This window comes from Convolutriloba macropyga, chromosome 7 (genome assembly GCF_964194025.1).
Source record: "Convolutriloba macropyga chromosome 7, txConMacr16.3, whole genome shotgun sequence".
NCBI classification, from domain to species: domain Eukaryota; kingdom Metazoa; phylum Xenacoelomorpha; order Acoela; family Convolutidae; genus Convolutriloba; species Convolutriloba macropyga.
Genome location: NC_134474.1, coordinates 43,948,491 through 43,974,873, shown reverse-complemented (window position 1 = coordinate 43,974,873; position 26,383 = coordinate 43,948,491). Strand labels below are relative to the sequence as shown.

The 26,383-nt window shown below is 37.6% G+C and overlaps 3 protein-coding genes and 2 non-coding genes across 8 annotated transcripts in view; 3 read left to right on the top strand and 2 right to left on the bottom strand.

The window, feature by feature from the left end:
• LOC142342898 (arrestin red cell-like) overlaps window positions 1-15,116 on the bottom strand; it is a 553,550-nt gene extending 538,434 nt beyond the window's left edge. For all 4 annotated transcript variants that reach the window (XM_075394553.1, XM_075394554.1, XM_075394555.1 and 1 more), the window contains exon 1: window positions 15,088-15,116. The gene's annotated coding sequence lies outside the window, so the exon portion shown is untranslated. The remainder of the gene's footprint in view (window positions 1-15,087) is intronic.
• LOC142342900 (peptidyl-prolyl cis-trans isomerase NIMA-interacting 1-like) overlaps window positions 1-26,383 on the top strand; it is a 389,227-nt gene that overhangs the window by 23,882 nt on the left and 338,962 nt on the right. The gene's annotated exons all lie outside the window — the stretch shown is intronic.
• LOC142342901 (dynein axonemal heavy chain 2-like) overlaps window positions 1-26,383 on the bottom strand; it is a 270,510-nt gene that overhangs the window by 195,551 nt on the left and 48,576 nt on the right. The window contains exons 21-29 of the mRNA XM_075394558.1: window positions 23,199-23,537; window positions 22,522-22,683; window positions 21,649-21,992; window positions 16,523-16,703; window positions 15,814-15,952; window positions 7,711-8,566; window positions 5,079-5,268; window positions 1,935-4,623; window positions 1,319-1,486 (exon numbers count right to left, since the gene is read on the bottom strand). Of these exons, the coding sequence (XP_075250673.1) occupies window positions 1,319-1,486; window positions 1,935-4,623; window positions 5,079-5,268; window positions 7,711-8,566; window positions 15,814-15,952; window positions 16,523-16,703; window positions 21,649-21,992; window positions 22,522-22,683; window positions 23,199-23,537 (5,068 nt within the window). The remainder of the gene's footprint in view (window positions 1-1,318; window positions 1,487-1,934; window positions 4,624-5,078; window positions 5,269-7,710; window positions 8,567-15,813; window positions 15,953-16,522; window positions 16,704-21,648; window positions 21,993-22,521; window positions 22,684-23,198; window positions 23,538-26,383) is intronic.
• Window positions 5,612-5,684, top strand: Trnav-cac (transfer RNA valine (anticodon CAC)). Its single transcript has one exon. It is a non-coding gene; the product is annotated as a tRNA-Val (tRNA).
• On the top strand, window positions 7,313-7,385 carry Trnav-aac (transfer RNA valine (anticodon AAC)). Its single transcript has one exon. It is a non-coding gene; the product is annotated as a tRNA-Val (tRNA).

Here is a 26,383-nt window from a genome sequence, read left to right as displayed (position 1 = left end):
TTAAGGTGCAAAAGTCATTTTATTGAGTGAGGTAAGTCACGTATGATCAAAATCTAATCACGCAAATAATCTAAAAACTTTTGCTAAAGCGAGTGAGAAATGACGTAAGGCGCGCAAATGTCGTTAGTGAGAGGAAGAAGTCATTCAGAAAATTTGACCTTTTCAGCTTTGCTGTGTGAACAAATGTCAAACGAAAAAAGAGCGTCAGAAGACGAAACAAAAAAAACATAGCAGGACAAGTCCTGACGTACAACTCAAAGAATTTTCATTGAATAAACAGAAAACTAGACCTAGAACGGACTATGAATGGATTGGAAAAGCCATTTACAAAAAAAACGGTCCAAAAAAATCGAAAAAAAAAACAGTAAAAATCAAAGTGAAATTGCCGCATGTGAACAAAAACCACTAGCGAGAAAGCGAATTTTTGTTCAATTGCCGTTTTCTCACTCTACTTTAAATTTAGAGCGAAAAAATTTCACGCCGCAAAACCACTAGCTTTTCGCTCTACTTCCTGTTTCGGCGTGACCAAAATCACTACTCCAATTTGACTTCAAAAATCATGAAAATGTGCAAACAGATCTTAAAAAAAAAGACAGAGCCCCAATACAATTCAAATTCTTTGAATTGCAAAAAAACCAAGAGCACCGCAATATAGCTTCGCTCAGCTTACAGCTTCGCAGCTATAACAAGAACAAAAAACGCTGCTTTTCTCTTTGCTTTTGAGCTTTTTCAGATTGACCTAACGACTAGTTATTTCACGTGCTGATCTAAATTTTAAAGCTTGTTTGCTGCAACGCCACAAATTTAAAAATCTTAGATCAAAATAAACCCTCTTTGAGACTTTAAAAAAATCAAAATGCGACTAATAATAGGCTTGATTTAGATTTGCAGCTATAAAGGCGCACATTTCTAAAGCTTAGGTCCCACCGCGATTTGAACTCTGACCTCTGGATTGAAAGTCTAAGGTAACTACCATTACCCTGACCTGTTGTGCGTACAACCGCGACCACGAAACGGACATTGTTAAATCGGCGCCTCATTGACGCAAGCAATAAAAATCAGCAGTCGCTCAATTATTCCACCGGATTCATATCTCTTCCAATTCATTGGGTTAATATATGAGACGTTACAAAAGAAAGTTAAAGTAATTTAAGGTAAATTTACCTTAACAAAGTTAATGTCAATTTTTACATTAACTCAAGTTAAGGTAAAGTTAAGGTAAACTTTACCTTATCAACGGTTTACCTTAACTCCGTTAAGGTAAATTTACCTTAACTTATTTAATGTGTAGAATTAAAGCTAAGGCACATTTATTTACCATCTCGCCACTCAGTCTTCCTGTATGTCCTAGTGACCTCTATCTGGAATGTCTTAAAGTCGCAGATGTATGCGGCCAGTCGAGTGAGGCTCTGTCTTCCACTGCCTCCAATTCCAATCAACATCATGTTGCCTCGCGGTTGACCGATCACACGGATAATTCTCGCAACTGCAAAAGGAACAAAGTGCAACGTTAGAATCAACTCGCAAGGTTAGAAATAACTTGCGAAGGTTGTTTTCCAAGTGCAAGATGCTTGCTATCTTGGCGAAATCAATTTAAAAATTAAAAACGTAAACTCAACAAGCCAAATTTGATTCATGTAAGGGAAATCAACTTGCTATCCAACTATACAATTTGACAATCTTATAATGCGCAAAACGAGAAGTTAACCGCGGCTCACAAAGTCATACTGAAAATGTAACAAATCGTTTCAGCTACATGAAACATATAGTAACCTACAATATAAGAGCAAAGGTAAAAAAAAATGAAATTTTTGACTGTTTTAACCAATAAAAAATCATAACACGAACATTAACCAACTCAAATTCGACCGATTACACGAAATTAACTCATTTAACTCAATTTCTTTTACTTGATATGGCATAAATTGACTTACTGTGCTCAATGGCGTCTCTGAACAGCACCAAATCCATCGAGACGACTCCAGGAGACGTGTTATATTCATCAAGTTGCAAGTCCATGAAATCCTTGAGTGGTTTTGGCTCCACGAAGTCTTCATACACTTGTGAAGGATTGACAAAGTCACCAAAAAGGGGTGGGACACGATTCGGGCAGACATTATGAAAATTTTGATCAAACAGAGCTCCCAAATTTTTGTCCAGCATATTGATGAAATCTTCGCGATCAGTGTTGTCAACCAGACGATCGCTGAATACCCGGAAAGTTTCATGTATCCAAAGTCGGACCATGCTGTTTTTGTTATCAATGATTGTCTTGCTTGCTCTCAGAAGCCCCTGGAACACTTTGGCGATGTCTCTCAAATTGAACAAGTAGTGAATCCGGCTTGGAGTTGGGAGATAACGTGCAATTATTTGCTGATACATCTCTATAGTTGCTCGTGTCATGATATCTCCCAACGGTTTCAGTTCTTCCTCGAAGTCGAACAGCTTTTGAGTGATCATGGATCCAAAGATTCGTTTGATTTGGCTTTCGGCCGGGAACGTCATGTTGATGACGTTAAATTTGCTCTGCATTCGTTCTGAAATGTGAGTTCGACCACCACCGGGAGGTCCCATTGCTCCTACAATTTGCATGCCTCTGATGTATTTCACAACTTGACGTTGTCTGTCATAGAAGAACTCGTAGTCCATCCATTGTCTGAGCAATTCTAAAGGAGGCTGAGATCCATAAGTGTCTTTAGAAGGCATGTTTAGATCATCAACGAAGGTCACCAGTTTCTTATTGCCAATAGGTACAAAGACTCCTTTGGTTCGTTTCTCAACTTTGGTCTCAATGATGTCTTGAACATTGTTCGAGCTGGTCTGTGCAGACATATTAACGTTCAGAACACTATATTTGCCTCCATCAAAACCAGCCAAGCATTGCTGGACAACGCTTGTTTTCCCGGTTCCAACAGGACCTACCAACAAAACTGGATTTGCTTTCAGAACCAGAGATTTCAGAAGGTACTGATAACGTACTGTATCGACAGTTGGCACCACAAGTTTGTAAAAAGGCAACTTAGGATCGTATTTCCAGCCGCTTTTAAGTTTTTCGTCCCAATGTTGCCAAGTTCGAGTCTTTCCATCCACATAATATTCATAGATTGAGTCTTTGTTCGGAAAAGTTCCTTCCATTTCACGCAAGTAGGTGTCCATTTTCTTTCGGCCAGCTTCGTCCACGGCACCGCAAACGCTCCAAATCATGCAAAACAGGAACCAGTACTCGAGCATTTGAGGATAATTAGTTTCGTCCAGATGATCAACTCCATTTTCTTTTGTTGCAACGGCATCGAATAGATAACACAAACTTTTGATTATGTTGTACTCTGATACCACGACAATTTCATCACAGTTTGCTTTCTTAAAGTCCATAACTTTTTGGATGTACTTGTCGAAGAACCGTTTTAGATGTTCAACTGAATGTTGGTCAGTTCGTCCTGCTAACCAGGAACTCACGAATGGCTTGTAGCCGAGATCTACAACGTCATAATAGACCATACCACAACGGGACACGGTGGCAGGCGATGCTACTGCCAAATCTGCAACTTCAAACAGAAGAGAAACTTGTTCAGGCATTGTGATACGATCACCGTTTGTCAAGGTCAAGACCTTGTTGTCGTCCATGACAGAGTTCATGTTTTCAATCCATACAGCATCAACAGGTCCGTCAAACAGAATCCATTTCTCTTCCTCCTTTTCATCAGCACAGGCATTTCTGAACACTGAAGACAGAACACCGTCAGTCCATTCGTTTGTGTTAAGGTCAAACTCACCGTAAAGTTCGCCCAAGTTCAATGCTTTGGGGTTCATAGGGTACTCTTTGGCCTTGAGGTAAGGTTCTTTCTGTTCGTTCAAGCGATTCAAGGTACTTCTTAGAACCTTCCACGAAACCGATTTTCCAGAACCAGTTGCTCCAACACACATAGTAGAATGCCTAGAGTTCTTCGTTTCGTAAAGCTGAATGACTTTTAGTTCAGTGAAAGGAACGTTTTGCAAGTTTTGAGATTTGAGTTCGAGAGCGATTTGGGCTTTCATCTTGGAATAATCAACAGTGGGAACGTCAATTCCAGGGAAGAGATCAGAAGTAATTCCGTTGAATAGGGGCAAATCAGCGGCAGTGAGTTTGGCTAAGTTCATGTCCTTCATGGCAAGAAGAACCAACTCTTCGTCGGGGGTGTCTGGTTTCTGACGTTTCTTGACACCAGCGTATCGCAATACTGAAGTCAGACCACGCAAACCAAAGTCATAATGGTCTTGCTTCGACAACTGCTGAATTGCTAGAGTATACAACGTGTGCACTTTCTTGGCTAGCATTTTTGTATTACCGAATCCTTGACCGAACAGGATGATCTCAGCAATATAAGCGGAATCCGGAACCACCATGGAAATTGGCCGGAACATAGACTTCAAATTATCTGGCAACTCAGTTCGTCCAGCGTATCCGGGATTCATGGTAATGAACAAACCGCAGGACCACACCAGGTTGATTTCTCGGCCTTCGAAAGTGAACCGGCTCAGGTTCTGGGATAGAGCAGAGAGGATTGACAGAATCTGTTGGGCCACCACTGACAATACCTCGATGTTGATTCGGTTGAACTCGTCAAAGCATCCCCAGGCACCCGTCTGAAAATGAATTTTATGAAAGTGTCAGCAAAAAGAGAGAACACTACAAGCGAACATCATTAATTCCTGTTTTTGCGACACTGAAATCATAATGAACCTTACGTGTGAATGACGTTAGCTCGAAGTGTCATATTAACTTGTTTCTGCGCAACTGCATGAGAACAGCATCAGGCTTACATTGGCCTGTTATCAGATGCCCGTTCATTCATATCCACTCATTTCAGGCTATTTTATAATGCAAGAGCATGACACAGTTCATTCAAAATTCTGTTACTTTTACTTGTAAATCGCGCAAACTCACAGAACTAGACAGATGAGTGTAAGTAATTATGAGGAAATATTTCCTAGTTTTTTACCAAAACAGATACCTCAGGATGATATTGAAACAAGAACGATAGGAATAAATTCTAAAGTTTATGTACCATAACAAATGTTAATTTTGTTAGATAACTAACCTGTGCGAGACCAGAAAACATTCTGCCCATAGACTTGTAGTCTAGACCTTCCGAACAGTTGACGACGATGACGTAGTCACCCAGGGCCTTGCCCAGATCCTTCACTGTCTCTGTTTTACCTGTACCCGCGGGTCCCTTTGGACTGCCCCCTCTATGTAAGTGCAAGGCTGTCGTCAATGTCATGTAACATCTGCAACAATGAAAAAAGACATTTTAAGACATTGGAGCCAATTATTTTATTGTTGGTTTTTCTTTTGTTTATTCAAAAATCACACTTCAAATCATCAATCAGATGTCCAAAATAAAAACGGAGATTTTCCTCTAGTTTTGGGGAGCTCAGTTTCATTCCTTCGAACGAAGTTCAAATTCTGATACTAGTTTTGAATAGCAGATCCGATAGAAGTTTGGAAAAGATGAAGCGCCTTCATAGACCATAATCTTGTATCAATTCCCCGACGACGTAGTTGGCCTACTTAAGGTATAACCGAGTTATGGAACCAAAATACAATCATCTGCCAGCCCCATATAATCAAGGTGCCATGGTGTAATGGTAATCACGTCTGCCTCACACGCAGAAGGTTCCCAGTTCGAGCCTGGGTGGCATCACTTTTGCAAATCAATTTTCTCAAAACAAAACTACAAAATTGCAAGAAACTTTTTTTTCTCCGAGACATTATCAACTTTAATAAGGAACTAAACCTTCTTATTAAACCAGTGAACCATTACGTGTTAAGGTATAGGAGCACGTCAGTTATTACTGGTGCCGTTTTGCATCAAAAGAGTTCCTGTAACATTACTTAGATCATATCATGATCTGATTTCATTACGTGGGTCCTTTCCAACTGAAGAACATCTATGTGCGTGCTGCCCTATTGATATTTGAACTATGATGTCGCACATAAAGAGCGAGATTAGTCAGCAAATGAAAACTGTTCGCATCACAATAGTAAGAATTCTATAATTTTGTTTAAATCAAACTGCAGTTCAGCCTAGTTTGAGTAGAATAAGCAAAATGCAGTCCGGTTCTTCAATTTATGTTCCAGTACGTTACGCCAGCGGTTTAGGCAATTTATATTTGCTGTTTGATAGCAGTATTATCGAGTACACGAAAAATTTGAGCTCCATTGTGACCTAAAAAACTGAAAAATACAGATCCCGCTAAACTATTGGATGATTGTACCCTTTTGACCTGTAACTACTTTATGATTAACTACTTTTACCGGATGATTGTAACTACTTTTCCAACCAGTTCGGAAATTGGTAACATTTATGAGTATGTACAAAACTGAACCAAATTTCCCCGAGAAAATGAAATACAGAGGCCAAGATACAGAGGCCAGCATGACTTGGAATTGTCACCTCGAAATGGCGGTAAAGAAAGGTTTTCAAAAACTGAATCATTTAAGAAGAGTTATACCCCGCACCACAAAAGAAACTGTCAAATGCACGTTGGTGAAAACATATATATTCTCTGCGGTCTTTTATGCGTCAAATGTCTGGAACCCAGGACCACAGTATCTTCAACGCTTGGAAAGACTGCAGAGATCATGTTTAAAATGGATAACTTGCCGTTCTGTTCTGGGTGACAAAGAATACGTTGAGAGCCTAATTCGAAATCGCCTATTGCCAGTCAGTTATTTTCTAGTTCTTAACGACCTAATTCTGCTTAACAAGATTTTAATGGGCTTAACTTCGATGAATGCGTCAGACCACTGGTCAATAACTTTCGGTTGTCCAAAGACCAGATCAAGCGAAAAGATTTTTATTGAAGCGAGAAAAACATTTCGGAAACGTTCTGAAAATAATTACTTTAATAGAGTAGCCCGATTCAATAATTCTTTGTCTCAACTTAACAGTTTTGCTAACTATTCACCACACAAAAATCCATGTCAGTTTCGAAGAGAAGTGAAGAACTTTTTGGAAGGGGAGGCATTGAAAAGATTCAAATATAAAAGTTACCCTTCAGGATGGAAAGTTTTCGAGAAAATTTAATTATTGAAACTTGATTTCTCCCCTAATCTGGGGACTACCAAGCTGGTTGTAACCATGTTTGGTTGAATTCAATATTATTATTATTATTATTATTATTATTATTATTATTATTATTATTATTATTATTATTATTATTATTATTATTATTATTATTATTATTATTATTATTATTATTATTATTATTATTATTATTATTATTATTATTATTATTATTATTATTATTGACAGCCACGGTTAACAACGGTGCCATGGTGTAGTGGTTATCACATCTGCCTAACACGCAGAAGGTCCCCAGTTCGAGCCTGGGTGGCATCAATTTATTAGATTTAGATTGATCGGCAATGATTACGAAAAAAATCTTCATGAATCGCTAAAAATTTAGTGGCATAACATAACAGCTGTTTCAGATTTTAAAAAAACTCCAGAGATACTTTGTAACTCTACTTACTTTTTTGAACAACAAAAAAATAAAAGACATTCAAAAACCAGCTATTATCAGTAGACACAATTAAAAACCCTTCCATCGTTCTACAAAGAAAATAAAATCAGCCTCAATAAAATTTTAACATTACGAAGTTGGAGCAATAATGTTGTAAGAAAGTGTAAAATTATTAAATGTTGAAATTTATAAAAAGCGTACCTGTCAGTAAGAGGCGTAATGACCAATCTTCCAGAATTGCCCAAATACTCGTACCCATACTGGAACTGTGTACTGGTCTGCCTGACCACACAGTCATCTATCTCTTTGTCCCAATAGAGCCTCAACTGCATCAACCAATCAAAAGCCGTGACGTCATTGCAACCAGATTTGATCAACTTTTCAATCACGTCTCGGGCGTGTACTTCAACAGTGACTAAAGCCACGATTTTCAATCGCATTAACTTCGGCAGATTTGTTCTAATAGCTTCGGAGAACTTATCCAACATTGACGTCTGTTTTCGTTTCAAAGATTTGAGAGCCTTTTTGTTACCACGCTCTTTAGTCAACGTCAGAGCTCTGGTACAGTCTTGAGTCCACTGAATTTGACTAGCTGAAATCAGCATTTGACCCGGCCATTCTTTCGCCCATTTGTCACGTTTGGCAAGACTTTTCTTCAGAGAAGCTCTGGTGTTTTTAAGCGATTCCTTCAACGTCGCTCTCATTGCCTTCTCAATTTCGCAAAGCCAGTTCTCAACAGCGCCATCGAGAGTCTTGTTCTGGCCTTGAGTGAACTCAACCAACTCACCATCCGCTGAGAACATTCCAGTACCTTCCAGTTTGTTCGAAAGCCCGACAGCCTTTTGCATACGCAGCTTGACGATGTTATCGAAGCACTTTTTGAGATGCGGCTGGACGGCTTCGGGGTTCCGACTCTGTCCGAGGATTTCAAGCAGGTCATCGTTGGAAAGGAAGTAGAACCGAGGGAACGTCTGTCTCTTTGTTTCGAGGTACATGTCAAGGGATTTCTGAATGTCCTCCAATTTGAGGTTCATGTCGTTTAGTTTCTCGAAAAGACCTGAAACCAAACAATGTTGAGCATCTTCTAAATGCCTATTTTAAAGTTAAAGTACAACTGATACGTCTTCGATAATATTTTCGGAGTTTATATTAATAGTTTATTTTAATTTATATTAATAAAAAAGCAATAAACACGGCCTAGACATTCCAAAATGTGTTCCAAGCAAAAAACATAGCATTGATATTGGAGACATAGAATTAAAAACATGTAAAACATGAATTCTATTCATCAGTGGTACCTTTGAGCACATGCATTTATAATAAAGCGTTTAAAATACACTCTGTTCAAACAACAGCAATTAAAACAGCAGCTATTGTTGAACAAATTCGCTTCATTGAATACAATAAATAAACTCAGCTCAAAAGCAGAGAAACGGGGCTAAAAACCAGAGAAAGAGGAGAGAATAAAAAACAATCTGGCGCCAGTCAACACTACTTATAGCCATGACCTCAAAGATTTACACCAATTGCTTTGTATCATTAATGCAAACAAGTTCCTTCAGATAAAGTTCAGTTGGATTTGAAACTATGAAAAAAAAGAGTAAGTATATAAAGCTATATTAATTGAAACGGATCCTTTCATTGGAGAAAAAACAAATAAACAGTTCTGCCTTTTATTGAGCCATTCATCAACTAAAATTTAAGGAAATGCTTGCAAAACATTCTCCAGGAAATAACAGGGACAAACATCACCCTTTGCGAAATCATGAAAGCAACCTACAAGAGAATAGAAATTTCAAACTAAATAGACCGTTTTGAGCACGTATCATGTCAACTCATTTCATAAGACGAAATTGTTTACTTTCAGCGGGCACAAATGTGTGGAAAAATTAATAGTGTTCTGAATCATTATGGTTTGCTTGTACAGCCTAATAAGAGGCAAGAACAGTCATTAAAATTGTTATCTAAAAACAAAGTGCAAAATTGAGAATCATAGATGCCCATATTTTATCTGTGTTTCCAAGGAGCTAACTTTCCTTTCTTGGACAATCAAAAATCGTTATATAAAAAATGAGTGAACTTGAAAGATGAGAATAAAGTCAAAAACACAAAAAACAGTACAAAAATTATAGCCATCGCTGGATGATAACAAATTTTGCATCAAATTAAAAAATTACCGCGATTAATTTACTAAGAAAAAATTTAAATGACAAAGATTGGAAAAACAGCGATGAAAAAAGTTTACGAAGGCAGACAGCTTTTCTGATCAATTCGCAAAGAGAAGAAATACGATCTCTTACTTTTTGTCGATAACGTGTTATTGGAAAACAGTTTCAGAATCGAAAAAAATTTGGCACCCGTGTTATTAAATTTGGCACCCGTAAAAGAAGAAAACGTAATCAGTGATTAAAAAATTTTTTCCATCTCAAATCTCAGATGCTAAAATTTCTCAACTCTTTGAGAAGAAAAAAATGAGCTCTTCATTTGAACACAAAGATTGACGCTCAGTAATTTCAGAAAACTAAATATAGCTGAAAACAGCCTAAAAAATATTTTGATACTAAAAACTGTCATTTGATTACCAATAAGCGTTCGTTAAACTTCGATTCTAAGTCGTTGCAACAAAAAAAATGTCAACTTCACTCCAAATTATCTTAAACTCAAAAAAGGGATTGGAATTTTCGGCTAATTAGGACACAAATTTGGGCAGATTTTGCCATCAGAGGCCCAAATTATAATTTGAGCGAAAAAGTATGTGATTCCACGTGACAAAAAATCAACGTTGACATACCAGTTGTACCCAAGGACATCAAAAAGAACAACAAATATAGCAAAAGACACAAATCAGTAATATTTCATGAAATCAAAGAGTGCGAAAGCCATAAATTCCATTGGCTGTCAACAACATTTTTTGGAAACATTTAAATAGGTTTAATTAGCAAAATACTGTCTTGATGAAATTATGTGACATAACAACAAGAAGAACAACAAATACGGTTAAAACTAACAAATTCACCAATATTTATTGAAACAAAATTGTGTTACAGTCATTGAAACTATTAGTTTTCCAAAAATTAGCTACACCATTAAAACACTTGTATAAACATAAGAAGCATGTGAGGAGCAAAAATTATCAGAAATAGAAATCAAAATGCCACACGTGAAAAAAAACCTATAAAAAAATTGTTTTATCATCATTTCCAAACTCCAATTTTAAAGCAGTTTGAAAAAAGTTAACAAATTTGAACTTCCCGTGTTTAGAGCATCTGGGGTGAATGAATATTAGGCGAAAACTCGATAAGGCAAACGAAATTTTTACATCCAATAGAAAGGAAAAAATTTTGACAAAAAGTTTGTGGAAACTAGGTGAATGCTAAGTAAAACAAAAAAAATGGTACATCAGAATCCACTCAACGCTACAATGTAGTCAAACGTCACTACTATGTGTATACATTATTTTTTGAAGTACGCCCATCAGGTGGCTACTTTCTTTCCCAAACATTGACCGTTTTGCATCATTTCAATTTAAGAACACCGCCACCCAATATTCACCATCGTTTTCAGGGCCCAGTGGTTTCAAAATTTTTGGATAAAATCAATCATTATTTTATCAGCACGTTTGCTATTTGTACCCCGTTATTTTGCCAAAACATTTATCCGGGTAACAACGAGTGGCATAGGTAGTAGTGGTAATAGTAGTAAAAGACTTGAATTACCTTTCAAGGGATACAAAAGTAGCTAAACAAAATGTACACGAAACGGATGTCATGGAACAAAAACGAATAAACCTAAAATTTTTGCTATACAGTTGCTGCATCTACAGCGGATCATCCAAGAGCATGAATTACAATAGTCAAATTTTGTTCTCTCAGTTTCATTAATCCTTTCCTTATGTCAGATTTGGAAACTGATTGTGATAAAAACAAGGAGAGTTTTAGTCCTAGGACATCTGCTGCGTCACTCACTACTCTTTCGCTCCTGGAGAAAAACGATTTCTCCGTTAAAGTCTTCTTACAGCGCGAGACTAATAACCTTTCATGATCCCCAGCGCGCAAACACATGTCTTTCGTTACTAATGCATTCGTTAAATTTGAAGCAATTCCTGTTATTCACAATGGCGAGAAAAAAATCTCAGGTCTCGTTCAATAAGCTGATAACATATTGGTAAAGAGTTTGAAATTCTGAGATTTCCAAGATAATTGGCATCACCATAGCACCCTTTCAGTCCCTGATAGTTTAAGAGTCCCAATTTACACAACTCAGTCATTTCTGGATGCCAAGCAGGATAACCGTAAAAAAGTAGCAAGAGAACACAAGCCTTGAATAAAATATATTTGACACCAGATGGAATATTGTAGGGTATGCTATGCTTTAAGTAACCAAAGGAACGTCTTGCCTTCAACAACTTTGTCTGAATGTGGTGCTTCCATTTCAGCGAACTTGATATTACAATTCCCAGATCGGTCACGCAAGGCACGCGCTCAATATCATCAACACCAATAGATACAGAAAAAGAAGTCGAAGGAGTAATAGGCAGGTAAAAACATTTGCATGAATTGAAGGAAAGTCCATTACAATGAGACCATAATCTTAGCGCGCTCAGGTCTTTCTGTACATTTCCAAAAACGGAATCTCCACAGCATAATAACTTGGTGTCATCAGCGAAACAATAAACTTGACTGTACTCAGGAACTGGAATCATATCGTCAATGTAAATTAGAAACAAAAGCGGACCTAAAACACTACCTTGCGGAACTCCACTAGTAACAGGTAGCTCGTCAGATAAAAATCCATCAATGTTGACGCTCTGGCGTCTATGGCTTAAATAAGAGCACAGAAGTGACACGAAACTTTTATCAAAGCCAAATCTCGCCAATTTAGGAAGATTAGAATGGTCAATCGAATCAAACGCTTTTGAAAAATCTAAGTAAATTACAACTTGCTCTATATTTTCGTCAAAACTTAAATGTAACTTGTGCAGAAAAACAATTAATTGTGTAACCGTTGAGTGTTTTTAACGGAAACCATGCTGCAGAGGATTGAGTGCATGCTTCAGTTTTGAATATATACAATTGAAAAGAAATCTTTCAAAAATAAGAGAAATTCGAGGTAAGATTGAATTTGGCCTGTAATTTTCGACGTCTGAACGAGAACCCTTCTTGTGGATAGGAGTAATATGTGCGCATTTCCATAAATTAGGCCAGGTAAAAGACTCTTTAACACGAGTAAACATGAGGTAGACAAAAGGAGCCAAAATGTCCGCTGCTCTGTTATAAATGGTCAGAAAAACACCGTCACAGGCATCCGTTGAACAATTTGGATTGTTCAGGGGTTGTGATTGAATTTCCTCAACGGAAAAGTTGACTTCAGATAGGCAAACTACGTCCTGAAAAACAAATGAGTTCAAATCCATTTCAGAAACCGGTTGATAAACTGAACTAAAAAAGGTATTAAACAGATTTGCTTTTTCCAGGTTATCTGAAGCTGCCTCGTTTCTGAGAAAAACTTTAGCTGGTAGGCAATTTCGGCCATTGAGTTTCCTCAGGAGAGCAAAAGCCTCATTTGTTGAAAAGTTGTTTGTTTTAGCCAATAAAAAGTGCTTGTCTATTTCGATCCAATTTGTTAACTCAATTTCGAGATCACGCACTTTGGGAAAAATATGCTGCTTTCGTGCTTTTGATAGTTTATTCAAACAATGCATTGTGGTTGATGAATAATAAAAAGGAACTTCTCTTCGTTTTCTACGTTTCTTTTAAACAGTCTTCTCTATTGCAAAATCTAGCAAACGGTAACATTCAGGAATAAAGTCGGCCAATATTTCGTAACTTCTGCAAGCAGAAGTGCGTGTCAGGGGTAAAAACTTCCCCAATAATTCTGGGTCGAACGAGCTCGAAGAAAAACAACAGCCCTGTTCTTAAAAACGTACTCAACTTCTGACTTGAGAATAATGGCGTAATGGTCAGATATTACTGGAGATTTTATCTCAAAGCTCCAAAAATCTTCGGTAGAACAGAAGATCAGGTCAAGAATATAGCCATGTTTGTGCGTGGGTGAGTCAATAATCTTGAGAAGAAATAAAATCAAATAAGAATTGTTCATCTGAGTGACGAGACAAAACAGTATCCCAACATACATCAGGAAAATTAAAGTCATCCAAGAGAACCCAATGCAGATCTATCCAAGCGGAAAAATCAGAACTATCCAAAAAGGTTTTCAAGTCACTTGATAAACTCTGAGCATTGCTTCAAATTCGTATGGGCTAAAAAAATAAACTGAACTCTGAGGTGGCAAATAAACTAGCACAATGCATAGGATAAAAGTTGGCAGTCTTAGAAGAACGCAGCTGTAAAAAGAAGAGTTTGACTGAAATAAAACATTTTCAGAAGCCAAAAATTCGTTTTCTAATGCAATTAGAAGTCCACAATGCTGACCAGCAGCTCGGTCTGACCAAGCAATAACAGTGTACGACGCTCCCAAAAAAACTGAGTTTTCAGGAATTGATTCATTAGGCCATGTTTCAGTGAGACAAACAATAGGGCATTTGTTGAGCAGAAGACAGTTAGTAACCGATAAACGTTTGTCAAAGGACAGCATACTGTGAACATTAAGTAGTAAGATTAAAAAAATGATGAAGGGCATCTATTATCAGCTAGTCACTTTTCCTCATAAACTCGCCACGTTTAATCTTGAAAACAGCCCAAGGTTTGCAACTCTCCAGTTCACGTTTTCGAACACCTAGATGATATTGCTGCGTTCGTTTAGAGGAAGTCAAATCGCGATAGATATAAACGTTTTCAAACTTCTGATCATTGCGCAATTTTCCAGTCAGAGTTGTGGAGGAATTCTTTTTTCTTAATGAGGTCTTTGAATTCAACCAGAAGAAACTGATGTCCCGTAAGATCTTGAATCCTTCCAATTCGTTAGGTTGAAACCTCATTAGAACTTACAGGAACACTTAAAGCTTTAGCCAAGTCTTGCACAATTGCCTGATCAGTGGTTATATCAGAAGGCTTCGTTCCTTTGATTACAAGATTAAACTTTTTCGATTCTTTTCGAGTTTGTTCTTGGGCAATTTCTGAGAACAGCGCACCTGGGGTTGACTTCTCATTTTTTTAATGTATGCTCAACTGCAGATGCGTAGGATTTTGGCTGCTGCTTCTGAAAATTTTCCGCACAGAAACCACAGGTGAAACTTTGAGTTACATCGAAAACAGCTGGTACTAATACTTCACTGCTGGAAGAATTTGTGCCATTTCGTGTTCGAGGACCCATTATGATCGTAGAAGTTTCGAAGTGTCCGTAGTACAAACAGAAATAGTAGTGTCTATGGAACCAATTCTGGCACCGACGACAATGAAAACAGGAAGTGTGATGAAGAAGGAAAAACAAAATTTTAGGAGCCTATGGAACCAATGCTGGCACCGACGACAAAGAAAGATTAAAAACCACGAGTTAAGGAGCCTATGGAACCAATGCTGACACCGACGGCAAGCTTAACAAATGATTTTATTTACAGCAACAAAAAGTCCCTAGCTCAATTTGATCTGAAAACACACAGTTTGTAAATTTGTTCCAGACCTATTTAATAAGTTTATCACAACAATTAGGCTAATTTGAAAAAAAAATGATTTTTACCAGTAATTTATCAATTCTTTTTATGTACATCAATTGTAAGGGACACTTGACTACATTGTAGCAAGTATATTCTGCACAATACTTTGAGTAGATTTTGAAGCAAAGTTTGAAACTAGCATTTGCCTAATTTGCAAAAACTTCAGGTCAAAAACTTTCGCCTAACAGCTGCAAAAAAAACCGTTTGCTTACCTTAGTTTTAACTTCACATCTTCCCCCTCTTTTTACTACTTCTAAATGTGACTTCTCATTGACATCAGATTAAAGGTCAACAAATGCTTGAACATATCTTAAAAGAGAGAGCCTTCCTATACAATCCAAATCCTTTGGATGGCATTAAATCTTTTGCATAGTGAACATTCTTTGGCTCTTTAAAAAAAGGAGAGCGCCTAAAAAATAGCCTGAGAGGCTGACGGCGGCAATTAATTACATCAAAAGAATTTAATACTCTATGTTATATTTAGTCTTACACCTATACTCGAATTTTACTTTTTGCTCTATTTGCAAAATGTGAGCAAAGTTTGCGGATCAGAGGGATCGGAAAATTATGTGTGCAAACACATTACCGCAACCAGTGATGTCAATCAATATAGTGAAAACTGGTATAGTTGAGTTCTTGAATTCTCTGATTGAAAAATACTGATTTCAACAACAATGAAAAATATCGTCTACCTGGGTAATGAGTTGCTTGCTGTGCATTTGGATTGTCATTCATTCTCGTCATGATCTCCTTCCAACTTCCATTAACCATATCGAACTCAGCTGTCTCTTTTGGAAGCTGTTTCCTGATGTCTTCGCCCACGAAAATGTTCTAAAGCATTGCGAATAATCATCATATAAAATAGTCTGTATAGAACATTTATTTCATTTTTTGTTTCAGTGCGATCGAGGTTAAAAAGCGATCAAATATTTAAAGGATAGAAAACATCAAGGACAAAAAGTAAGACATCCTAAAATAGCCATAACATAATTTCTGTGTCCTCGGCAGCTTCGGGGAACAGTGCAGTTCAAAATATATAAGAGAGGTGCGCAGGCACTCAATGACTTCGGGCTTTACGAATTAATTCCGTTTTTGAGGACCGGTAGTCAAATAATTCAGACAAAAACCGATCGATCCAAAAATCGTATTCTAAAAACACACAGAATTCAAATAAATGCTGCTACAAACTGTTTTAGTGCAATTAATTACTAAATGATAGAAAAAGCAGATTTGTTTCCCCTCTTCTGGTAATATATGCATTCGATAGGTTCATCTCATTTAAATTTAACCTAAATTTATAACACATACTTGCGCGAGCAATAAAGTTCTGTTCGCGGGGGAAGTAAAACAGATCCAATAAACTTTTGTGGATAAATAAGGTTATTTTACAATTGTTTTTACCTCCAAATACATCCACTGTCTCTGCACAGTGAGTGTGATCTCAATGACCTCTAGGATCTTGGAAAGAGTCCTCTCCCAGTAGTCCACTTGGTCCTCGAAGGCTTTCACAAACTTGCTGGCCTTCATTGTACTAAGCTGGACCTGGTTGTCCTCGAGGAACTGGAACACCTCATCTGTGCCTCTGCAAGAAAACATACGAATTAAATATGTGAAGAAAAGGTGACAGGTTATCTTAAAAACATAAAAGAAAAGCACTAACCTATTTTCAAAAATGCAAATTTACTTTTAAAAGTAAATTAGCGAAGTGATTTGATTAAAGCATCAATTTGTGAAATCTCTCCGGTTCAATTCCCGGGTGCGCTTGAGAAAATAATTTTACTAACAAATGATAAACGCTTTACTACCATAGATTTAAGAGTAGTCTATGAAATCCACTTTCGAAAAAGAAATAGCGATTGGTCAGCAACAAACTCTCTAAAGTAGAATCGAATATGTCGCTCAAGGCCAACACTCATTGTCATTAAAATTATCTTTATTTGAACTAGCAGGTCGCCAAAAGCAACGCAAGAAAAACATTTAACAGAATGTTTGACAAAACAAAACATTTTTTTCACAACAACTCGGCTCAAACCCATCCCCCGTTTGGATGTCATAGGTTTACCGCTTTTGCCATCAATCCCTATTGTTTGCGGCTATTACGCTATGTAGCAGCATTTTTCCGTTAAGCGAGATATTTGGCTTGTTCAGGATTTTTGGCTTGTACCGCATGTTTAAAGAGCGCTAAGACCTGTGCAGGTAACGAGCTTATAAATGGTGGCATAGCGCGTCTCAGAACGCATGAACTAAGTTAGGCTGCATGTGCAAGCTTTAAAACATGCTTAACGTAAGAGATTAATTATAGAAGCATAGGACTTGAAATATAATTAACAAATAAAAGAGAAAACATTATAACAAACAAAGATAAAGAGAAAGAGAAAAGGAGGAAAGAAACACAGGAGTGGATGAAAAGTCACTACTACTTCTGGGCCAACAAAAAAGCTAATTTCGGCACCACCTCGGGCGCGAACCAATGCCCTTCGCATAAGAGCCATAGTTCTCATCCCTTACGCTACAGATGCAAATCGCACTGGTCTATTGCTCGTTCTACATAAAAACCATTTTGGCCAATGGCTTTACTGTCTCGCTTTTTTATGAGTCATGCTTAAAGCGCGCAATCACATGTGCAGATTAGAAGCTTAAACATGGCGGTGTAGCGCGTCTCAGAGCGCATATGCTACGCTCAGCTGCAGCTCGAAGGACAGCAAAAGAATGAGACAAGAGGAGTGTTGTTAGCCATTGCTTTTAAGTGCAACTTACAATTCATAGAATTGATAGATAGAAAAGAAAACAAGTAATTTAACAAAGAGAGATAAGGAAGAATTGAGAAAGAAAGAAAAGAGTGGATGAAAGATAACAATTCCCCATTTTTGGGCCAAGACTTGAATAACCATTTCGGCACAAAATCGGGTGCGGCCCGCGCCCCTCGCTTAACAGCCAGTGGTCTTATCCCTTACGTAACCAATGCGTAATGCGTTTGATATTTGCTCTTTCTACATCAGCAATATTTCGGTCAATGGCTTTATTGGCAGGCCGGGTTTTTTAATGCAGCATGCTTAACGAGCGCAAAACAAGCGCAGAGTAGTAGCCTGAATATAACTATAGATGGGAAAGAAAAAGAAAAGAAAGTGAAAGGGAAAAGAAATAAAATGAACGAAGGAAAAACGAAAGAAAAACAACTTACCAATTTTGTGGTCCAGAAAATTATGGTCCAGGTCCCTTCTCGGACTCGAACCCCTGCCCCTCGCGTAACAGCCATTGCTCTCATCCCCTGCGCTACCGATGCCTGGGCATGTAACTATTGCCTTTTGTAATCAGCAAATTTTTCCTACGTGGCTATTTGGCACCTTGCTTTTGATTTGTAGCATTCTTAAAGAGAGCAAAAACATGTGCAGTTCAGCTTAAATATGGCATTATAGAGCTCTCAAAGCGAATATGTTACGCTCGGCTGTAGCTCTCAGGACAGTTAAAACATGTAAACGTAGAATCGCAGTTAACCATTGCGCTCAAGTGCGATTTACATTTAAAAGTATAGATAGAAGATATGGCGGCATAGGACGTCTCAAAACGCATGTATAACGCTAAGCTGCATGTTTAAAGACCATTAAAACATGTAAAGATTGGGTCTTAAACATGATGTTACAGCATTTGAGTTAGAATTAATATAAAGATATTACAGAAAACCGCAAAGAATGGTTTTCAAAGATGGTTATAATTGGTTTTGCATTGACAAGGAACAAACGGACACGAACGGCATCTATGAAGGCAAAAAGTCGTTTTGTATTAAATCACGTCTTTATTGGAAACCTTTACTAGAGATCAAAAATTTACAAACAGTCTGAAAATTTTACCAACATCTGATGACAACTACACAAAAACGCAAAGCAGCGAGTGGTCATGATTGCCAAAGAATGTGAAATTTCTACTCACTCACTGTAATATGGTAACATAATATACAAAAAAAAATTATCAAAACAAAAGGCAAACACATCTACATCAAATTTCGATCCTATATATTAAACGCGGGAGCTCTAAATTTGGACAAAATTTTTGCATGTTTAAGTGGTCTCTTGAGGTGCATATTTAAGAGCCGCATTGAGCATCATGGTTAAGCGAACATATCGAGAGAGTTCAATGACTTAAAAAAAGGCTCAAAGTAGATGGGATAGAACCGAACTTGGTACAAAAGACTGTTAGTGAGGTGCAGTTCCCACGAGGCTAAGAGGGCTTGAAAGTATGCACGCCAAGAGGCAGGATTTACTTTCCTGGGTACAACGTGTTTTTTAATTGCTACCGAACTAAGTTTGAAGTTCTTATTGTAAACGTGTGTTTTTCTGCAAAGTTTTAGCCGTACAGATTGTGCGCTATTCTAGAACACTCCTTGCTTGCAACTAAGTTTTTCATGCTTTCCTTTTTGATTTTTGCGTGATCTCAAATGCTCTCAATCTGAAATATGTTTTTTGATACAATAAAAGCGACTGTCAGAAACGGTGGTATGTAGTCGTAATATCGCAGTTGGTGAGATGGATGACTGCTAATCTGAGGATCGAGGGTTCGAACCCCTGTCGGTTACCCCTCTTTTTGTAGACATAAAAATTTCGAATCAACATCATTCCGCCGTTGTTCGAGAGCACTTTTTGCGACGTTGAGTCGTTTTATGTTCCTGTATGTGTTAGAAAGAAAATTGCTAATCCTACATATTAAACGCGTGAGCTCTAATTCGTACAAAATTTTTGCATGTTTAAGAGGTCTCTTGAAGTGCATGTTTAAAGGCCGCATTGAGCAGCATGGTTAAGCTAACATATCGAGAGAGTTCAATGACCTAAAAGGCTCAAAGTAGATGGGTGAGAACCGAACCTGGGACAAAAGATTGTTAGTCAGGTGCAGTTCCCACGAGGCTAAGAGGGCTTGAAAGTATGCACGCCAAGAGGCAGGATTTACTTTCCTGGGTACAACGTGTTTTTTAATTGCTACCGAACTAAGTTTGAAGTTCTTATTGTAAACGTGTGTTTTTCTGCAAAGTTTTAGCCGTACAGATTGTGCGCTATTCTAGAACACTCCTTGCTTGCAACTAAGTTTTTCATGCTTTCCTTTTTGATTTTTGCGTGATCTCAAATGCTCTCAATCTGAAATATGTTTTTTGATACAATAAAAGCGACTGTCAGAAACGGTGGTATGTAGTCGTAATATCGCAGTTGGTGAGATGGATGACTGCTAATCTGAGGATCGAGGGTTCGAACCCCTGTCGGTTACCCCTCTTTTTGTAGACATAAAAATTTCGAATCAACATCATTCCGCCGTTGTTCGAGAGCACTTTTTGCGACGTTGAGTCGTTTTATGTTCCTGTATGTGTTAGAAAGAAAATTGCTAATCCTACATATTAAACGCGTGAGCTCTAATTCGTACAAAATTTTTGCATGTTTAAGAGGTCTCTTGAAGTGCATGTTTAAAGGCCGCATTGAGCAGCATGGTTAAGCTAACATATCGAGAGAGTTCAATGACCTAAAAGGCTCAAAGTAGATGGGTGAGAACCGAACCTGGGACAAAAGATTGTTAGTCAGGTGCAGTTCCCACGAGGCTAAGAGGGCTTGAAAGTATGCTCGCAAAGAGGGAGGATTTACAGTCCTGGGTATTACGTGTTTTTTAATTGCTACCGAATAAGTTTGAAGTTCTTATTGTAAACGTGTGTTTTTCTGCAAAGTCTTAGCCGTACAGATTCTGCGCTATTCTAGAACACTCCTTGCTTTCAACTAAGTTTTTCATGCTTTCCTTTTTGATTTTTGGGTGACCTCAAATAGTCTCATTGCTAAGAAACTGCTATGAAATTGCTAAAATTGCTATGAAACTAAGTTTTAAGTAGTTTTAGTCGTTTTGTCTGATATTCCTTTTTATAGTAAATTTCAGTCGCAATTCAGCACAATGGTCCACAGCTCTCCTAACGTAACATGCTTTAGGGGTCTTTAATTAGGGAACCTAGCGTAATAAATGCGTTTTGAGACGCGCTTTACTAGCCCTTTTAAGCTCTGATTTTGCTCTGATTTTTCTGCCTTATGCTAAGTTCTGCCTTATGCACTGAGTTTGCGCTGATTAAGCTTGCGCTATAGCAAAAACAAGCAAATCACAAACGCCATTATCCAGAAATTTGCTGTAGAAAGAGCAAAAGACAAGTGCAATACCGATAGATAGTTTAAGTTGTGAGACCAATGGCTGTTAAACGAGGGGCATGGGTTTTAGCCCGAGTTGGTGGGAAACAGAAACCTTTACTTCTATTAAAACTTCTATTCGTGTAAATCATTTTCTGGTTATGGTTTGGCGGGCCTGCTAGTAGCAACTGAAATGCCTAACGTTTTTATCTGCAAATAAACCATACTATGAACTTAAATCTTTCTATAAACGTTACTAAGAATACTGAAGTCTTTCCTATTACAGCCCCGCCCCCAGCTTAGTGGTCATATAACTTTAGCCCCCCCCCCCCCCATAGTAAATATACCATAATGGGGAGGGGGCTATAACTACAATAGAAGGCTTACTTTAGTTTGAAATGTCCCTTGTCTTTGTACGCTCCGAGATCCAGCTTGGTCTCCTTCCACAACTCTGCTATGGCATTGATGGCCCTTTCTATAGACAACTCCTTACTAGCTGCACCAGAAATAGCGTTTATATCCTCAGCAAACGAGTCAAATCCAAATCCGATAATCAACTCCAGTGTAAATTTTTCCTCTTCGTGGTTGAAGGTCTGGCCGACCGTTTCTTGGATCTGGCTCCAGTGACGAGGACGAAGAGCATCGTTCTTCAGATCAGTGATCAAAGGCATCGTTCGTCGGAACTGTTCGACTTTCTTTTTTGTGGTTTCGACTATGGGCCAGTTGCGGTCCTGGAAAACACAAATTAGTGCTCCATTTATAAGGCTAAATCTATGCCCCGGTGAATGCGTGCTCAGTTTAATTACTTCAATTACACGGATTTGTAATCAAACGGATTTGCAAGATTTGTAATCAATCAGGTTTTGAGGGAGCAAATTTTTTTTACACCGACCAGTTTTTTCCTTCAAAAAATTTGTTATTAAATACAAAACTGATGAAATATTTTAAGTTGTGCAATCATGGTCAAACAGGGTTTTCCAAAATATCATTTAGTTCAGTATAGATCGCCATGAAATGCTATTTATAATTCTGGCAACCATTGAGAAGGGGCAACCACTCATAGCTCTTTATCTTACCCAATGATCCAAGATTTCGTTTTTATTAAAATACCCAAAGAAAAGAATCTAAAGCGCTGTTAATTTGTGCATCTGATTGAGGGTTAACCGTCTACTTTCTGAACATTTCTAATCAACCACGATTGCACCAAGTTTAGATTGTGTAATTTAAGTCTCAAATTCCAAGAAAGTGGGGTTATCTGACCTTAACTTCTCTGGCGAGTCGGGCTAGCTTCTTGAATAGAGTCTGGGCACCTGTCTCCATGTTCTCTGCATTGATGTCTCTGAAGTGGGACACCTTCCATCCTGCCCAGCTGTCCTCCCATTCTTTTGTCATCTGCCACGCTGTCTCCAGGGTCTTCAGATCCTGCACCACACAAAATATTTATCTCATCCACAACACTACGTGTTATTGCTTCATATTTGTAGTAGTAAAAGATTGCATAACATAGCCGACCAACGATTGATGAGGTGCTGTCAATTGACGCTTAGGGAATCCAATCTCGCGGTAGAGTGGAGGTGTAAGTGTGGTGAAAAGGGAGAAGGCTTGTAAAAAATAAATTGAACCTGACCCAAAACCTCCAAAATTGCCCTTTAAATAATGAATTTATGCTTTCTCAGCAATTTTGGTACACATTTAGAGTAATAAAACAGCATCTCGACTCATAACCCTCAGGAAAAATATCAAAATACAAAACATCTGCAACATCATAAATTCGTCTTCACAATTAAACATCCAAAATCAAATCCTCAAAATATTTCTCATGAAATTTATAAAATTTCTACCGCCAAAATTTGATTTCGACCTAACCATTTGCAAACCATATGTCATTTTTGTGACAAAATGACCTGTCTTAAAATCAGAGATTTATTTCAACTAACATTCTCCATGTTCGCAATTTCTTTCGATGGTGGCTGCTCAATCTTGAAGATGGCCAGACCTTTCCTGATCCTGGTTTCATCAATGCGCGTAGTTGCAATTGTATCCCTGTAGCCCTGCAATTTGTCCAGGGCCTGCTGTGCTGACCAGTCCTCACTGAAGGGTCCGTTACTGTAGAAGTCGTTCACGAATTGTGTCACACGTCGTTTGTACTCCTCCGCACTGCTGATCAGGTCGGCCTTGAACCTGTCCTTGGCCTTCTTGATGATGGTTTCGGCCTCTGTCAGGGCTTGTTGGAATAGCATGTATTGGTTGGATAGGTTATCCAGTTTATCACGGGTCTAAATGAAAGTACTGGTTTGAAAACTCAGGTCCATCCGAGAAAATTAGTCCATTTTGAGATTCAAAAATTAAGTCCATTAAAAAAAACTACTGTCCGGCAAAGCTAAGTCAGAAAAAATTGGGCAGTTAATTGGGAGTTACGTACCGCCATCTCTGTTGTCAATTAAAATTTGAAAAGGGACAATATTAAGAAGGTGGCGGTCAAGCAAGCCGATAGACAAGCAAGCCGAATTTTGAAAATGAGGTCAAGTAAGCCGAAAAAAATTTCGGATACCCGTATTTTAAGTTGCCCCTGGCGGGCCGGTCGCGCGTCGCGGCTTCGCCGCGATAACCGGCCCGCTATTTCCGGATTACATCCCACAGCGGATGAGGGGCATGGCCATGGACAGCGGTCTGCTGAGGCCCGTACCCACTAGATGTCTAAAAATTGACGCATTTTTGTTTCTTTGGTGCATTGGAATACATACTACGCGCAGTATTGATTGTAACGGCTGACAATGTATTATTTCTGATAGATTACATAACTATTACATAACTTTCGGCTTGCTTTTCTGTAGGCTTGCTTGCCTATCGGCTTGCTTTGCACTCGCCTATTAAGAAATAGCAAAAAAAATGCAAGATTAAGATGAATCATTAAGTCAAGCTGGCTTGAAAACTGGTTGAAATTAATATATCCCTGAAAGTTAAACAAGAAGGCTACCACAGCTCCAATCAAAGCTAAGTCAAGACAGATCAGAATGCAGATCTCAAGTTAGTTAAGTTGAGGCGCATTTGAAAAATTTACTACAAGTCGGAGATAGTGTTTTATAAAAAGCAGTATAAATTGTTTTTTTTAAGTAGAGTATGATCATTATTAGCGATTACGAAAAAAATATTGAATAAGGGAGGGTCACGCAAACTATAAAGCAAAAATTTGATTAATTTAGGACTTAGAAAATGTTCGCCTAATATAATCAGATTTCGAGTGAACAAATTTTCAGTTCAGCTACACATATGAATAACTTCTTTTACGATTGTTTTCGAAAGGCAAACTACAGAAATAAATTTAGACATAACCATCAATTGTGGGAATAGCTGCAAAATAGACTTGCAGGCCGTAGATAGAAACATATACCGAGATAAATTGAAATTATCACAACCGTTAAAAAATACTATTCACCGATAAATTATTAAGGCTTGTTAAAATTCACTCTGCAGAAAATTTTTATCAGACAACTTGATTAGACATGTGAGTTTCTCTGACCTTAAATTAAAGTTTTAAATAGCAAAAGTCATTTTTATTGAGTCAAGTTTGTAACGTAGATCAAAATCTAATCACGCAAATGACCTAAAAATTTTTACTAGGAGAGACTGAGAAGTGAAGTCACGCCCGCAACTGCTTATAAAAGAGATGAATTAATTTAGAACCCAAGTTTTGCTGGGTGAAAAAAAGTCATACGAAAAAAGCGTCTAAGACGACGAGACACCGCAATAAAGGACAACCAGGAACACTGCAAAATAGCTAAGCTCTCAGCTAACATCTTCACAGCTATAACAATTGCAGAGCAAAACTAGTAAACGTATCCGTTCTTCAGTAATGAACCCAAATGTCGGGTCAATGCTCCTTAGGCGCATATGCAGTCTAAACGACTAAGCGCGACCTTCATCAGCTTTTTAAAACCCTTTTTTTTCGCTCAGATACTCGACGACAAAATAGAAGTAAAAAAGGACACATAGAAAATCTATTGTGATTGCTTAGGACTAGCCCCTTGGTGTTTGTCTTTTTTCTTTGACCAAAAGAACAGATAAGAAAAATTGAAGAAACTCTGGCGAAAAAACGGATGATCGGTCCGTCCCTGTTTTGTCATCAATAAATTGTTCCCCATCAACTGCTTCGACTACCAGCTATGAATTTAATTGACGAGAAAACATATAAATTTGTAAACATTTAATAATAAATAAAAACGAACTCTTATTCTTCATAAACTAAAAACGTCAATTGACTTTCCCATATAGTGAATCAGTGCTTCGAATCATTCCAGGAGAACGTTTTTGCTCAACATTTTGAGCTCCATCAGTCTTTTTTGCGTGTTATCAATTTTTCAATAGAGAAATTGGTGTTTTTAAATCGCTTTCAAGAAAACCGAACTAAATTATTTTTCACAAATTCTTATTTTTTCCAATTTAGAAGCACAAGCGAAACTTTCTATATTTTCCAATTTAGAAAAATTATGAACTCTAAGACATGTCAACGCATCAAAACTATTTTAACTTCAAAACTGTAAAAATTGTTATGAAACCTAAGATGACGGTCATTGAAAATTAGTGTTTAAAGATCTATTTAAAAATATAGGTTGAAATTCTCAAATTTCATTTGGGTTCTTATTACAATCACATTTTTGCTATTAAGAGCAACTACCAATCAATTCAAAGAGTACTTTAAGTATTTTTGAAATCATCTACGAAAATTCCGTTAGAAATTTCCACAGATTTCCCTGAAATCTTAATGAAAATGGTAACATATTATTTTTGGAAAACTTATATTTTCTCGACAAATAGGAAACTAAAAAAATGCATCGCTGAAAATTAGTATTACGCAAATATTTTCCAATGATAACCACTTATGCCTTCCTCTGTCAATATTTCGGTGGGTCAAATATGACAGAACAAAAAGCCATGCTAGCATATAGAACATCATATGATTACACTTCCCTAATTACATGAAGTTGAAACAAAAATGCCTACATGCAAGAAGGATACTTTCGTTCATCCGTTTAAATTTCTTGAACTCAAACTTGCACGAACTGAAATTTCGACGAAGTAAAAAATCAGTAAAACATTACCAAAATCGGTACCAAACGACTAA